We start from the raw sequence: 16,864 nt of genomic DNA, 5'->3' as shown, positions 1-16,864 counted from the left end.
CTCTGTGACCCCACGGTTAGCCCCCCCCCAACGCCCACATGCCTCTGTGACCCCACGGATAGCCCCCCCCCCAACTCTGTGACCCCACGGATAGCCCCCCCCCAACTCTGTGACCCCACGGATAGCCCCCCCCCCTGTACCCACGATAACTCTCTGTGACCCCCACGGATCCCCCCCTGAACTCTGTGACCCCCACGGATACCCCCCTGAACTCTCGTCACTCCCGTGCCGTGGCCTACACTTCCCAGAGGCTTAAGCGTTAAGGAGACGAGACCATGCAGCCTCTGCCCAGCCCCGCCGTGCCCTGCGAGTCTCCCGCTGTGGCGGAGAGCGTAGACAAGAGGGAGCCGGGGGCCATCACCGCAGCCACGGCCACCGTGACCGCCAGCCCCGGGCCCCCGGGCAACGGCAGCCCCGAGCTGGAGGTGCACCCTGCGGCGGAGACAGCGTGTGAACCCCGGCCCCAAACCTTCGACATGCTCAGCTTAGTGGTGGCTTCCAAGCGCCTGGAGTTCTTTGCTGAACCGCTGACCGATCTCTGGGAGATGGTGAAGTATTTAATCAGGTACGGAGCTGGCTCGTGTTGTATGTTTGCGGGTGGCTGTCGCTCACCACCACACATTCTCCCCCTTCCCCCACGCAACACCTCAACTTCTCAGTGCAGTCCTGTAGCTTAGTGGTTACAACACTCGCTTCGCAAGCGAGAGGACCCAGGTTGGATTCCCGGGCATTTTTTCTTACTCCACACTACTATCTTTTTGATCTATGTAAATAACCTGGACCAGGTATAGGGAGTACAGATCCGAACACCTCGCTGTGTGAAAATATTTCTCCTCACCTCCCCTCTGTTTCTTTTAACAACTATTTTAAATTGGTGTCTTTGTGTTACCGATCCACTGCCAGTGGGAATAGTTTCTCCTGTTCACCCTATCGAATCCCCTTATCATTTTGAAAACTTCTATTAAATCTCCTCTTAACCTTCTCTGCTCCAAGGAGAATAATCCCGGCTTCTCTACCTCTCCTGATAACTGAAGCCCCTCATTCCTGGTACCATTCTGGTCAATCTCCTTTGCTCCCTCTCCAATGCCTTGACATCCTTCCTAACGTGTGGGGCCCAGAACTGAACACTGTCTCTCGCTGAGGCCTAACCAGTGTTTTATATAGAAGTTCATTATAACTTCCTGACTTTTGTATTCTGTGCCCCTATCTATGAAGCCTTGTATCCCGTATTCTTTTTTAACAGCTTTATCTGCCTGTCCGGCCACCTTCAAAGATTTAATCATATGAATCCCCCGGTCCCTCTGTTCCTTCACCCCCTTTAAGATTGTAGCCTCTAATTTATATGTAATTGGGTGATGTGTAAAGTCAGCGCAGTGGGAGAGATGAGGTGCAGTGTTTAGATGCGGTGCATTTAAGTGCAGATCAGCAAGAGCCAAGGCTTAGAGACAGTAGAGCGTGTGTTGGGGTAACGAGCCACTGTACCACCTGCCACAGAGCAGCAAGTACTGGGAAACTACCCACTGATGTTGAGAATCCCGGCCTCCAGCACCTTTCCTGGTAACCGTTTCCAGGCCACTGGCTTTTCCAGATGAATTATCCAGGCACTCTTGGAAATGTCCTCAGAATTTATGGCTTGCTTGCGTGTGCTGGTATACACCAAGCAGTGATTCACTCTGTGTATCGAGGGAAGTGAGTGTCAGCTGAGAGCAGAATGAGGATGGATGAGGGTGATGTGTGAGGTTGGTACCTGTGTTTAAATTTCTCTACGTTAAACTTCATCTGCCACGTGTCTGCCCATTTCACCAGTCTGTCCTCTTGCAGTCTGCTATAATACTCCTCACTGTTTACTACTTTTCCTCGCTTAGTATCATCTGCAAACTTGGAAATTGTACTCCCTATATCCAAGTCCAAGTCATTATATAGATCAAAAACTGCAGTGGTCCCAACACTGACCCCTGAGGGACACCACTGTATACTTCCCTCCAGTCAGAAAAACAACCGTTCACCACCACTCTCTGCTCAGATCTTGGAAACTACACCTGGTGTGTCGGGTTATGTCTGTCAGCGTCGTCAGGTGAGGAGGAGCAGGAGACATGAAAAACATGGTTCCTGAAAGCGTTACGACAGTATCTAACAGCAAATGGGAAACACATTCTACAGAAGTGAAATCATTATAGAATCATAGAAGCTTATAGCGCAGAAGGAGGCCATTTGGTCCATTCTGCCTGTGCTCTGTGTTTGAAAGAGCTACCAACTAGTCCCACTCCCCCGCTCTTACACAATTTTTTCCTTTTCAATTCCTTTTTGAAAAGTAGTATCAAATCTGTTTCCACCGCCCTTTCGGGCAGTATATTCCAGACCATAACAACTCTCGGTTTAAAAAAAAATTCTCCTGTCTGCCCTCTGGTTCGTTTGCCAATTATCTTACAAATTAAATGATGTTGGGAAACAGGAGCAAGAGGTGGCCCTCAGGCCTGTTCTACCTGTTTAATAGAACTTGGCAAACAAAGATTTTACCCTCCTGCCCTTTTGCCACATCCTTTAATACCTCTAGTACTTCCAGCCAAGTAATAAAAATAATAATAATCCTTGCCTTTGCTATAGGGCCTTATCACATTGGTGAGATGTCTAAAAACACTGCACAGAATATACTGTAAAGTGGATTGATTGTGTATTTTGTGAGTGAAACTTGACAGCCAGTAGCCCACAAACATTCATGGATTGAGTGACCACATTTTTTTTTAAGGGAACAGTCTATTGCTCTTGTAAACGTTCCCTATTGATTCTATCCCTACAGTTTTCTGGCCAGAACATTCCACACCTTCACAACCCCTCGTGTGAGGAAATGCTTCCTGATGACCTCAGTTCTAACTGTCTTGTTTCGTATGTTAAGGCTATATTCCCATTCTAGCCCTAATCAGTCTCATACCATTGAAGTCTCGCTCTAAAGTTGACCCCATTCCCTTGTCACTGTACTGTGTTCTCCTGCTATTTTGCCAAATACTTTGACTTCCTTGTGTCATATTATTTCAATGGAGTGGATTCCTGTTGTGGTCCCTTTTGAATGCACCCGACAATAAGTGGAAACGGGAACGGAAATTTGCAGTAGTCATAGACATCTAAATAAAGAGGCTGACCAGTTCGTAGAAACATCCACATTTTGAAGGAACTGTCTACTTTTTCATACTCCCCACAGTTAGAAATCCATTGTGCTGTGTGGTATAGGCCTTAATAATAATAATAATCCTGTAAAATAATCCTTGCATTTGATATAACGCCTTAGCGCGAGACATTTCAAAGCGCTTCACGGAAGATACTGTTAGAATTGACTGTATATTTTGTGGGCGAAACGCAGTAGCCAATTGCACACAACAGTGCCCAACAAACACTCATGGATTGAGTGGCCAAATCATGATTGATCGACTCCAGTTTAAATCCCTGATCTGTATTGAATGATTCTTTCAGGATTGGAATATTCAGTACAGGATTGGGTAATGTTATAGATAATCCTGAGGAGGGGGAAGGTTTTTTTTATAGGCTGGACAGTGCAGTGAGGGGAGCGATGGCGGGTCAGAAATTGGATCAAACATGAGCGAAGGTTATGCACCATAGAACAGATGGGTCCCTAAACGAGTGGTGGCCAACCGTTATGGTCAGCCAACAAAATTAATTTCCTTGATTAAATATTTCTTGATTTATGCCATTAACCAATAAATAAAAAACCTGGAAAAGCATTGATTAATTGGGCATGGAGTTGTCTATTTGAAAAGAGAAGGGAGTTGTTCTCTCTCTCTCTCTCTCTCCCGATGTTCTGGCCAACAATCCCCCAAACAATTTGGTGACTCGCTCCATGGCTGTGTGTGGGACACTGCTGCTCACAAACGCGCTGCCGTTTTCACCCACACAGTCACTGCAATTCAAAGTAATTCCTTTAAGACAGACATCCTCTTGTCATGAAAGGCGCTATATTGAATGTAAGGGTTATTATTATTGTGATATTTTGCCTGATCCACACATTGGTATTGAGCACAACCAGTGATGTTTTGGGGGTTGCTAATTGGATAGATTTCAATTTCTTTTCCCCAGGAGCCTCTGTCACATATTATCTGTTCCATTGTGCATAACCTTAGTTTCACATTTGATCCAATTAATGTCCAACAGATAACCCCACTCCTCCCCGATTATTGTTTTCATTACTTTTTGTGTGGGTAAATTGGACTCCTGAGGTAACTTAAGTGAATACCTATCTGCTTTATGGTCATTGAGAGTACAATTTTGAGTCCTGGAATGCTATCAGCAATAGATTTCTCCTCCCTCGCGCTTTTCTGGTGGTATTTAAACTTTGCAGCAACCTCGACGTGTGTTTTTTATGGCGCTGTATAAATTTTAATGACCTATATTCTGCAATAAAGCTGGGAGATAATTAAGAGTTTGTGAAGCAGTTTGTAGATTGCAGTAAGATGTGCTGGGTAATTGTGCTTCCCTTTGTAGAAGCTCTATGTGATACACAGAATGTCAAGAAGTAAGTTTCTTCTCATCTCACTAATAGCACGAATACAACAACAAATTACATTTGTATAGCAGCTTTCACTTTAGAGGTGCTGGACATATCTAGACACCTTTAGAGGCGCTAGAGACATCTTAAGGCGCTGGACAGTCAAAGATTTGCACCCGAGTTGGGGTTTGGGATCAGGAGGGGTAGAGGGTGGAAGGGTGACTGAAGGCACGGTCAAAGAGGAGTGTCTTGAAACCCATCTCAAGGTTGTACCTGAAGACCTTCCTCTTCGATCGTCCTTCCTGCTACCCACTGCCCCCCCACCCCCTGGCTCGGTGACATTCACTGTCAAGCGCTCTGAGACACTATCTGCATGAGGGGCGCTATACAAATGCAACTTCTTGTTGTCTCTAATTTGAAGAATGAGGATGACTGTTAGATAATACTATTTTTTGGCAGTGAGTATGTAGTAAACAGTCATGGTTAAGAGGATGTGCCCTTGTTCTACAATACTCAATGATTGCATTGTTTTGCAGGTGGAAGTCACCAGTCTTCTCCTTGTCATGTTGCGTCACTCTCAATGTGCTCTTTCTTGCACTGAGTGAAGGTAAGAAGAATTTCACCCGAGTTGGGGGTTGGTACTCGTGATAATTTTCCTGTGAATTGTTTCTCCATCAAATATGATCGTTGGTTTAGGAATTGTGTATGTTATTGTATGTGAGTATCAGTGATCAGTTGCTGGCATGGTCGAGTGTGACTGACTGTATCTGATAACTCAATGTCTTCAATTACTCTGCTTCTTGTTCTATTTCATTAATATCCAGGATTTGAAAATCTCACCTTGGTTTAGTCAGTAACACTCTCCCTCTCTGAGCCAGAAGGTTGTAGCTTCAATCCACTGAGTTGGAACTGAATTAGTTCATTCTCCTTTGAGAATTTGTTCAGGGAGTTTGGCATTTGCAAAGCATTCACGACATTTAACAATAGCTGTTGTAAAGTACTTTGAGACATTTTGGCATTTAAGGTACTATAAAATGCAAGCTCTTACTTTCCACTGCCTTTCGGTTGAAGAAACATATCTAATGCCACTTTTAATGTGTAGGGGTTTTGGCAATCCTCTCATTTTCTCTGTCCAAACCAGTCAGGATTTATATTGAACTGTTTGAGACTGACTACTAATAATAATAATTAATAATAATTCTTGCATTTGATATAGTGCCTTATCAAGTCAATGAAATGGCTCGAAGCACTTCACAGAATATCCCTAAAAGTGAATTAACTATGTTTTGTGGGCAAAACACAGCAGCCAATTGTGCACAGCAGTGTCCCACAAACAGTTGTAGATTGAGTGAGCAATTTATTATTATTATTTTTTAAGGACCTGGAAAAGCGGGCCACCAATCGTCTAATTACCGGGTTCCGATTTACTGCTAGGTAAACAGAGATGTGTGGAGTAAGGAAACTTGCCTAAGGTTTCACCCTGCCTGAGAATTTAACCCAGGTCCTCTTGCTTGCAAGGTGAGCGCTCTAACTAATATGCTATGGAACTGCGTGCAACTGAAACCTCTTATCTGCTGAATGTCTCTTGCGAATGCTCCGGTTAGATACAGAGAAACCCCTCTGGTCGGGGAATCCAGAACAAGGGGGCATTATCTTAAAATTAGAGCTAGGCCATTTAAGAGTGAAATTAGGAGGCAGTTTTTCACCCAAAGTGTAGAGGAAATCTGGAACTCTCTGACCGCAAAAGACTTGTGAATCCATTCAAGTTTTCAAGACTAAGTAGATAGATATCTGTTAGGTCAGGTTATCAAGCAATATGAGGCAAGGGCAGGTAATTGGACTTGAGGTACAGATCAGCCATGATCTTATAAAATGGTGGAACAGGCTCGAGGGGCTGAACAGCCTACTCCTGTTTCTATGTTAGCTGAATGCTAGTTCTTTCTTTCTTCAGTTGGCAAAGTGTTTCACAGTTCTGTTTTCCTCTTTCATGTTTTGCAGCCGGTTGGTTTACTTTGTTGGCACTGGTTATCTCAGTGCCAGCAGCATTGGGTTACCTGCAGGACTGTTGCCGAGAGCAGCTGACAGAACAGGCTGTCATGAGGAGGCGAAATCACACTGTCCGGAGAGAGGATCTTCAGAAGGTCAAAATCACCAGACAAGAAGCTCTGGTAGAAATCAAAAGTTTGTAAGTTTTTGTAGTGCTGTGTTTCCTCTCCTGTTTTTCCAATTAACTTTTTTCCAATCCTCTGTGGTCCAGTTAATAATAATAATCCTTGCAATTGATATAGTGCTTTATCACATTGTCGAGACGTCTCAATCACTTCACAGGATACGCTGTAAAGTGAATTGACTTGTGTATTTTTTGAGCAAAACATGACAGCCAATTACGCACAGCAGTCATGGATTGAGTGACCAAATTATAATTTTTTTTGAAGAGATTAGTACCCCCGGGAAAACGATCCGCCAATCAACCTAATAACTAGGTTCCTATTTACTGCTGGGTATACTAAGGAGTGCGGAGTAAGAAACTTGCCTAAGGTTTCATTCTGCCTGGGAATCAAATCAGGTCCTCTCGCTTGTGAGGCAAGCGCTCTAACCACTGAGCTACAGGACTCCACAATTCCATCAGACACAAGCTGCTCTCCAGTACCTTTCCCAAGTGGCTATTATTTATGTGAGCGTGCTATTTGACTTGAGTGGGGGCAAGTGGGAAGAAATGTCCTTTTACTGGCTCCCTGGTTGAGATCAGCTAACTCAGCACAGACTGCGATTTGAACCTGTGACCTTCTGGTCTGGGTGGCTTAATGCTTCAGTGCCTTTACCATCTAGGAGTTGTTTAGTAATTATAATAAATAATCAGGCATGTGGATTGAGGAAACTTGCCCAAGGTTTCACTCTGCCGGGAATCAAACCCAGGTCTCTCGCTTGCGAGGCGAGTGCTTTAACCACTGATCTACAGGACTCCTGTAATAATAATTATGATTATTAATTTGGCGGGGGGGTCATGACTGGTCTACCCTTTCAAGTGCTGCCGACTGCTATCATCAGCAATGCCCTGGAGTACTGCAGACCCTCCTGGCTCAGGAACTGGACTGGAGACCGTCACCAAGGATGGCCTCGATTGTGAGATTCTGTTGCTAAACATGTCACCATGGAGCCAGTTCAGCTCCAAGGAGACCCGGTTTACCTCCCCGCAAGGAGAATAGCCACTACTTGGTCATTTGACATCCAACAAGCTGTCAAATTTGAGCCCTCACTAGGTGGATGTTAGGTACCAGGAACTCCCTGCGAGCTTCCTAAAGGCAACACAGCTCAGCATGAAATGCGAGAGAGTACTGCCATCATCTTGGACACACTTCCGTTCCCATTTAGCGATGGTGCCACCAGTTGAAAGTGTGGAACTAAAGCTTAAGGGAAAGAAAGACTCGCGTTTAGCATTTGATCATCTCTCTTAGCAGCCTTTCTGAGATGTCTCTTTCTGAGGCTATAGAACTGGAAACACTGGTTGATCAGCATTTGAAAGAGAAACATAAGTGATTGTTCTGGGTGTGACACATAAACAGATTGAAGTGCAGGAATAGCTGGTGACAATGTCTGTATTAATTATTGATGTTATTGGTCTGCTGTTGCCATGGCCTATGGGCCATTTTGCTGTTAATAATCCTTGTATCTGATATAGCACCTCATCGCGTCGTCAAGATATCTCAAAGCGCTTCACAGGATATATTGTGAAATGGTTTTGACTGTGTTTTGTGGGCGAAATGCGGCAGCCAGTTTGTGCACAGCGATGTGTCACAAATAGCCAGGGAGTGAGTGATCATTTATATAAAAAAATATTTGGATGATTGTTGGCCAGAACACTGGGAGAAACTCCCGTCTCTTTTTGAATAGTGCCACGGGTTCTTTAACAACAACGTCAGTGAATTCTGTGAAGCGCTTTGAGACGTCTTGAAGACGTGATAAGGCGCTATTTCAAATGCAAGGATTATTATTTACATATTTATTTATTCACGCAGGGTAGCGTCCCAGAGTGTAACATTAACCTGAAAAGGGAGGCGGGATTTTGGTTTAATGTCTAATTCGAAGAGGAATCCTGTGGGGGTCACTGTGCTGTTGCTATAGTCTGGAGGAAAGGCGGTCTGAAAACCATAAAGATACCCAAGGCATTAGCCTCGTTGCCTCAATAGCTATAGCTCTGCCACAAGAGGAAGTGGTGGCCGGCATGTTGTGGGTAAACAATGTGAGATTTTGTGATACGTAAGGGAAGTAGAATGCGAGACCTGTTGTGTATTTGTCAGCCTGGTTGACGCTTTTACAGAAAGTTAAGGCTGCATAAAACATATATTCCTCTTCCACCCAATATTCTCCCCTCAAGCTGACCATTGCAGTACATCTCACCCACAGTAAAGAGTTTATTCCCATGCTGCTCTATTGCTTATCTACTGATTTCATCTCCGAATAACTATTATTTACACTCAAATATACTGAGATAATGCTGTCCTGTGATGATCGGTGCAACAAACCTCCGTAACTCACTCAAGTGGCACTTGCAGTCTGCTGTTTGCCTACAAATATACAGTCAGTGCTTAACAGCAATTTCCCATGAAACACTTTCAGTATTGTGAAGTTACAGGCACTGTGTCAAATGTAAGGATCATTATTAACTGTAAGCAGCATAATAATAATAATAATCCTTGCATTTGATATAGCGCTTTTCACGTCGGGAGGACGTCCCAAAGTGCTTCACAGAACACACTGTAAAGTGAATTGACTGTATATTTGTGGGTGAACGCGGCAGCCAATTGCGCACAGCAATGTCCCACAAACAGTCGTAGATTGAAAATGACCAATTTATTATTGTTTTGGGTTTTTGGAGGGATTATTAGACTGTGGAGTAAGGAAACTTGCCCAAGGTTTCGCCCTCTGCCTGGAATTGAACTCAGGTCTCTCGCTTACAAAGCGAGTGCTCTAACCACTGAGATACAGGACTCCACTTCAATTGTGCAAAAAAGAAATAAATTAGATGTACAGTTTTTTTAAAAAAAAGATTGGATGCACATAGTGGCTTGCAAATTTTCATATTTTTCACAAAGCAACAGTAAAGACACAATTTCACAAAGTTGATATATATGCATTTACTATATTGTCTTGATTGTTACGACATCCATTGAAATAAATTTTTACTGATTACGGATTTTAAAAAAATTTACCGTAACACTTCTGCATAAAATCTTCTTTCAAAAGCGTCAATGCTTCTAAAATGATTTAAATTTTGATTCAAATACAATAAATTTCTTGCTCAAGATAGTGAAAATTAGAGCTTTGAGGGCAAGGAAGAAATCACTTCCAATGCAAAAGTGTGAACATTGTTTGCACATTTGGTAATTTGTGGAGGATTTTTTTTTAAGTTAAGCTTTGAGTCTGGGTTGAGATGCTCCCTTCATATGGAAAATTTAAAGACAGTAGACGGAGGACCCTTCATTGCAGGCAGGCAGGCAGTCTGGACCAGATGTGAACTCCACTCCTTGAGATAAGAGAACGGTGTTCCAACCCAAAGCTGCAGCAGTATCTCTTCATCCTTGCCTCCCTCCCTCGCTCCCTATTTTTCCCAGAATTGTCATCAGATCCCACTTGAAATTTCTTGAAATCCATTTTTTTAGTTGGAGTGTTGGCCAGGTTTCTGTCCAGTGGTGTTTTTCTAACTCTCTGTGCTTTCTTCTTGTGGCATTTCAACTGCTTATTTTGAACACATTCCATCGCCTTCGTTCCAACCTCCCACCTTTCGGAGTTGCTCACAATTCTTCTTCAACCCAGCATTGTCTTTTCTTGTCCAAACCAATGTTATGCAGGAGATAATGTGCCAAAGAAAATTGAACAATTTTTCTGTTTGTGTCTCTCCCTTTCCTTAAAGAATGCCACTAAGAGTAAGTGGGAGAGTCGTTCTGTCAAAGGAGATAAGCGTGCTGTGTTGTGACCGCTTCATCCAAATTTACAACTTTGTTATAATTTTCCTTATTTTTTNAAAAAAAACTAACTGGTTGAGATCTGGTGAAAGGCTGGTGGAAATCTATGCGATGTGCTATCTCCATTTTATTAATAATAATCCTTGCATTTGATATAGCACTTTTCCCGTCTTCTAGACGTCGCAAAGCATTTCACAGAATAGGCTATAATATTTGTGGGTGAAACACGGCAGGCAATTGTGCACAGCAGCGTCCCACAAACAGTCGTGGATTGAAGTGACCAATTTATTATTATTTTTATTTTCTTGAGGGATTATTATCAGGCGTGTGGAGTAAGGAAACTTGCCCAAGGTCTCACCCTGCTGGGAATTGAACCCAGGTCTCTCGCTTGCAAAGCAAGTGCTCTAACCACTGAGCTACAAGACTCCACTTTGAGAGGCTGATTGTGGGATCGCTACAATTTTGAATGAACTGCCCTTCAGAATGAGATGTTCAATCAAGGTCCCGTCTGCTGTTCGCTCTGATGTTGTTGGAAAAGAGAAAGAACATTTTTATGGCGTCCTGGTCAATAATCCTCCAGATTAGCCTGGACAGGGTTGGTAGCACTCTCACCTCTTGTTCAGAAGATTGTTTCAAGCTCTATGACATGCCTTGGAGCTTCTAGTCTAGACTCCCATTTCAGCACAATGCTACATTGTCAGAGGTGTTCACTGGGAGTCATCTCCACTCAGCTCCTGTTAAACCTGCAAGTCAAGCCCTGATGGTCCTAGCTGAACAAGCAATGGGAAAGCTTGCCACGGCAATATCAATGGCAAACTATGAGGTTTTAGCTGGTTAGACTCCAGCAGTTACCCCAACATGGGGTCCCAAAGCCTTGGTTCTTGTCAGCCTGTGCCTAATACTTTCTGGAATTAAGTAGGCAGTATGCGTCCCTCCAGTGAGAGAGTAAGCATTCCATTCTAACAATATATCTCTGGGATTTCCATTTGTAGGTGGGATGCAAGGAATTGTCAGCTTGGTTTGGATACTCCTCAGTATGGTGTTGAGTTTCCGCGTGGACCAGACACCGAGCTTGGGAGGAAAAAAAATCTTTCAGATGAAATCCAGTCTCTGACTGTTCAACTGCTGTTCCAAGACCTTTAAATCCCATTTCCCATTCAATTGCATTGCCCAACCATGAAGAAATACCTGCTTTTACTGCCTGATCAGATGAAGGTGTAAGATTCTGTGATTCTTTTTTAGTTAAGAAAACGGGAATTTCTTCTGGTGTCCCCAGCCAACAATCCTCCCAATTAACCGTCTGTGTGAGGGAACTTTGATGGTGGAAATGCCCTCCATCTGTGCCTAGAAAAACACAATGGCAATAATCACCTGTGAAGAGCTTTGAGAGATTTCAATGGGATCGGGAGCTATAAACATGCAAGTTCTTTCTCTCTCGTAGTCTATCAATGGAAGAGTGAAGGAACAGTGAAAAAAAGGTTTAGAACACTTCTTCCCCCACTGATTAACCTTTTGTACTGTTAGTGTAGAAGTTGGATGTTGCCTGGGGCAGGACATCACTTTCTTTTGTAACTATTTGATCTGGTTCCTCAGTTTTGTCAATGCATTCCGACCTTGAATAAATCAGCTTGAACCAAAGACACTGTAGCACACAACAGTGGGGTTTGATGAGGGTGAATTCCTGGCCAGGCCTGTACTGGTTCCTTGTGCCTCTGCCATACCCTCGACCACAAAAAGTACATCTCGATCAATCTGTTCCTATACTGTGCACGTTACCAGTCAGGAATGTGCTGATCAGATCTGTGTGTGCATTCTAGTCAAATCCACACAGAAACTATTGTGTAGAGGTTGCTCCACTGAAGGTCAGTTTGAACCTTTTAATTTCACAAATGAAACAATTACAAAAGGAAAAATATTCCATGTTGCACAATTATTTGTTCCATTGTCTCTTCTGTCTTATTCTTGCTACGTTTCTACAGGCAGCTGAGAACTGTTGCTGATTTTGCAGTAATGGTTACTCTAATAATAAAATAATAATATTACTTGCATTTGATATAGCGCTTTTCACGTCTCTAGACCTCTCAAAGCGCTTCACAGAATATGCTGTAAAGTGAATTGACCGTATATTTGTGGGCGAAACGCGGCAGCCAATTGCGTACAGCAGTGTCCCACAAACAGTCGTGGATTGAAAATGACCAATTTATTATTGTTTTTATTTTGGAGGGATTATTATTACAAGGATGTTAAGATGAGATGACAAAACCACCACGTTCAATGGTTTCCTCTTGGCTAAGCCATCGTTTCCAGGTCTCAGTGAGAGACAGACACAACAGAGGAAGTCAAAAAGTGAGCAAGGAGCACTGTAACTCATTGTGTGTCCAATCAATAACATTTTACCACCTCTCCCACCAACCCTATCCGATTAATATCTGTATAGACATAAACAGCAACGAGCAGACAACAAGAAACAACAACAAATAGTGAGGGGAATAGTGAGGGGAATTAACCAGCTAGACAGGGGCCGACTCTTCCCTCTAATAGAGGAGTTTCAACATATCTCTTTACCCAGGGGCCAGTTAACGACAGGTTGCCAGGCAGGGTAATTGTGTCCTGGATGCTGGATTCATATTAAAAAAGGAAGACAGTAGGGTTGGTAGTTTGGAAGATGAGATAGGATGGATAGAAGTGCCTTCTTCATCCAAACCAATCTTTTGATCTTGCCCAAAAGATGGGACACTCCTACAATTAGAACTGAGACTTTTCTAGATGTCCCAAGACTTTCCTCTTTGATCGTGCTTTCGGCCTCCCTCTCACCTCCCCTACCCCTCTTGCTCGGGTGCAAACCCTTAACTATGCGGCACCTTGGGACGTCCTTCTAATGTGAAAGGTAGATGTAATTTTGTTGTTGTTGAGACGGTTAGAAGTGAAATCAGAAAACATTTCTGAACACGAAATACTGCGAGGATATGGAATGCACTGCCTCAGTTGGCTGTACAGGCAGAGTCAATTGAGATGCTTGAAGGAGGGATAGCTAAAGACTTGGGAATAAAGGTGTTGCATTGAGGGATACTGTATGGAAAAGGTGGGAAAATGGATTAAAATTTCTGCAGAGATCTAATAACCTGGTGAAAATCCACTATATCAAATACAACGATTATTATTATTGTTGTTGCAGTCGCAGTCAATCTGAGTCTGTTTTTCACTTCTAAACAAGTGAGTGAAGGACATGAGCTATGCTGGTCAGAGGGCACTCAAGATCTGGCAACTGTGAAACCAATGAGTTCCCTAGAGCCTGGAGGGTTGTGGTATCTTCTGATCTCAGTACTATGAGAGTTTGCTCCACATCCCCTGAATTTTGCTCCCAGTGATTTTAAAAGCTTGGATTCCATCTGCCCTTAAAGGGCTGTATCCTGCGAGTTACTGACTAGGTGTGAGCTGTGTCTTAGCACAATAGTTTCACTCACACCAGCCTTTCACTTCTTCTCCCACAGTCTAATTCAGCTGGGCGAGATGCTGAACCGAACCTGCAACCGCTGTGAGGCTGCGTACCGTGTGCTCTACTGGGAAGATCACTCCATATCCTTCCTGTAAGTGAATGACTGTCAACAACACGTTTATAAAGCGCAGTTGTGCAAAATGAGCACCTCACAGCACTTGATAAAATGAGATGAATTTCGCCATGAAGTGAGTGTTTTTTTGGGGAGGTAAATGTGCCACCAGTGGAGGGGGGTGGGAGTCTCTTGGGTCCACGTGAATCATAAACCAAAGATTCAATTAACTTCAGGAGAGTTGGGAGTGAAATTGGGGATTGGGTGAGAAGGTCAGAAGTAGCCCACGTCAGTGTTTCACCATGAGATTTGAATTGAGTGATTCACAAAAGGATGGATTGTGGCCAGTCCTCTGGAACTCTGCTTGTACGCTGACCTTGGATCTCTGTGAACCAAGTGCCTCCTCGGAGTTCTAGACTGTGACACACCTGAGATTTTCTAATTACAAAACCTTTTGTAAACCTTGTAATTTAGAATCATACGAGTATTACAGCACAGAGGAGGCCATTCGGCCTATCATGCCTGAACCGACTGTTTGAAAGAGCTACCAACTAGTCCCACTCCCCCACTCTTATCCCAAACCCCTGTAAATGTTTCCTTTTTAAGGAATCCAATTCCCTTTTGAAACCTATTATCAAATCTATTTCCACCACCCTTTCACGCAGTGCATTCCACACCATAACACCTCTCTGGGTAAACAAATTCTTCTCATCTCCCCTCTGGTTCTTAGACCAGAATTAGTTTCAAAAACAAATTTCAAAGCGGAACAATGTACCTGGTCCAATTGGGGGTCCATGTAATCCCGACCACCTATAGTGGGCGCCGTTGCAGATTAACACTTTCTCACTGCGCGAGAAAGATGGTTGGTTCCATCAGCGCTTCAGTACACCAGCCGCTGGCACGCAGGAAGCCAAATGGATGACTTCTGGGTCACTGGGTCCCCATTGACAACACTTCCTGTGTGCTGCGAACAGATGCCTCAGAAGTCGGCTATTTGGGCTTCCTGCATGCCAGCCAACTTTTTGATGGAGTACATTTTGGGTGAACATTTTGGGGAGAGCTTTCAGCCACTCTGCCCCCAATCTCTGGAATTCCATCCCCCAGTCACTCCGCCTCGCCCCCTTCCTTAGCCTCCTTCAAGTCCCACCTCAAGACCCTACTCTTCAACCATGCCATTGGCCACCCTCCCCTCCCTCCTCCCCCCCCCAACCCTAGCTCGGGTCTGAAATGCTGTACTCTGTCCAGTGCCTTGGGACGTCCTCCTGACATGAAAGGCGCTATACAAATGTCATCTTGTTGTTGTTTGGTTAAGTAAATGTCACAGTCCAGAACCCAATAAGCAAAATCACATTATAATGAAGCGTGTGATAAGAGGTTCTGCTGGATTCATGATTCTAGTACTTGTCTGTGTTATACAGTGTTGGGGGTGTAACTCAGGATATTTGCTGTACTTTTGTTTTCAGGTTTTATGGATCTCTGCTGGGAGCACTCTCTGTTTTTTACTTACTGCCGCTCTGCTGGGTCCTAGCGTTGCTGAACAGTGCGTTATTTCTGGGAAACAGAGATTTTCACAGGGGTAAGTGAGCCAAACATTCTGCAGCATAGGCAGCGGACACATGGGGCAGACTCCCCATCATTAATGCCTGATGCTGTGTTAATTAGCCTTTCAAAAACAAAGCTGGCTGACCCATCAAAGGGAACCATCTCCGTGCAGTGTTTAGTTAAACTTTCAGCGTTTGTATTATTTACATTAACGTTTGAATTGGTGTAAATTGCACTGAAACTCATTGTAATATTACGCCATGTAATCAACGCACGGCATTTTTAGGCCCTTCTTGAAGAAAAAAATTGGACCAGTTTTTTTTCATGACTGGAGTGAAAAATGAATGCCCCATTATATAATTTATACATTGTGGCAGAAGGATATGGGTTCAAGCCTCACTTTGGGACTCTGAGCTCACAGTCTAGCATAGTATTCTATTAAGAGTGCTGGAGGGAGCACTGCATTGTTGGAGATGCCGTCCTTCGGGTGAGGTGTTAAACCAAGGTTTGGTCTGAAGCTCACACGGACGTTAAAGATCCATGGCACCACTCAAAAAGAGAAAGGAGTTTCTCCTGGGGTCCTGGCCAACAGTCCCCCAAATAAAGAAGCTTTAGACGTCTCAATGACGTGATAAGGGTCTATATCAAACGCAAGGATTATTATTAATTCTAAGTAAATGCTGTGCTTGTGACATCAAAACACACAGGTAATTGGCGTCAGATGTAGTTACTGTGTGAGATCCAACGCTCTATTAACACGGCTCGTTTATAGTGCCGGAGGTTGTGCGTTGGACAAATGCATAAGAAGCCACTTACAGTGCGGTAAGTGACATCAGGCACCTAGATGTGGGGGTGTTATAATCTGCAATAAATAAAGGTGAAAGTTTATTTGAATTTATTCTAGGAATGTGATTGTTATCACTATATTCATACATTGTTATCACTAAATGTGGAGTCCTGTAGCTCAGTGGTTAGAGCACTCGCTTTGCAAGTGAGAGACCTGAGTTCAATTCCAGGCAGAGGGCGAAACCTTGGGCAAGTTTCCTTACTCCGCACACCTAATAATAATCCCTCCAAAACCAAAAACAATAATAAAATTGGTCATTTTCAATCTACGACTGTTTGTGGGACATTGCTGTGCGCAATTGGCTGCCGCGTTCGCCCACAAATATAGTCAGTTTACTTTACAGTGTGTTCTGTGAAGCGCTTTGAGACATCCTCCCGACGTGAAAAGCGCTATATCAAATGCAAGGATTATTATTATTAAATTCAGCAGTGCATTCGCTGAGCAAACGGGCATGGTCAGTTTATGGCCT

At 43.7% G+C, this 16,864-nt stretch overlaps 1 protein-coding gene across 2 annotated transcripts in view; it reads left to right on the top strand.

The window, feature by feature from the left end:
- The first annotated feature begins 274 nt into the window (after nt 1–274).
- zfyve27 (zinc finger, FYVE domain containing 27) overlaps nt 275–16,864 on the top strand; it is an 83,023-nt gene continuing 66,433 nt past the window's right edge. For both annotated transcript variants that reach the window (XM_007911034.2, XM_007911033.2), the window contains exons 1-5: nt 275–565; nt 5,032–5,102; nt 6,494–6,680; nt 13,950–14,045; nt 15,470–15,582. In XM_007911034.2, coding sequence (XP_007909225.1) covers nt 276–565; nt 5,032–5,102; nt 6,494–6,680; nt 13,950–14,045; nt 15,470–15,582 — 757 coding nt within the window. In that variant the 5' untranslated portion in view covers nt 275. The remainder of the gene's footprint in view (nt 566–5,031; nt 5,103–6,493; nt 6,681–13,949; nt 14,046–15,469; nt 15,583–16,864) is intronic.

This window comes from Callorhinchus milii, unplaced genomic scaffold (genome assembly GCF_018977255.1).
Source record: "Callorhinchus milii isolate IMCB2004 unplaced genomic scaffold, IMCB_Cmil_1.0 Scaffold7, whole genome shotgun sequence".
In the NCBI taxonomy this organism is placed as follows: Eukaryota; Metazoa; Chordata; class Chondrichthyes; order Chimaeriformes; family Callorhinchidae; genus Callorhinchus; species Callorhinchus milii.
This window is presented reverse-complemented; position numbering and strand designations above follow the sequence as displayed.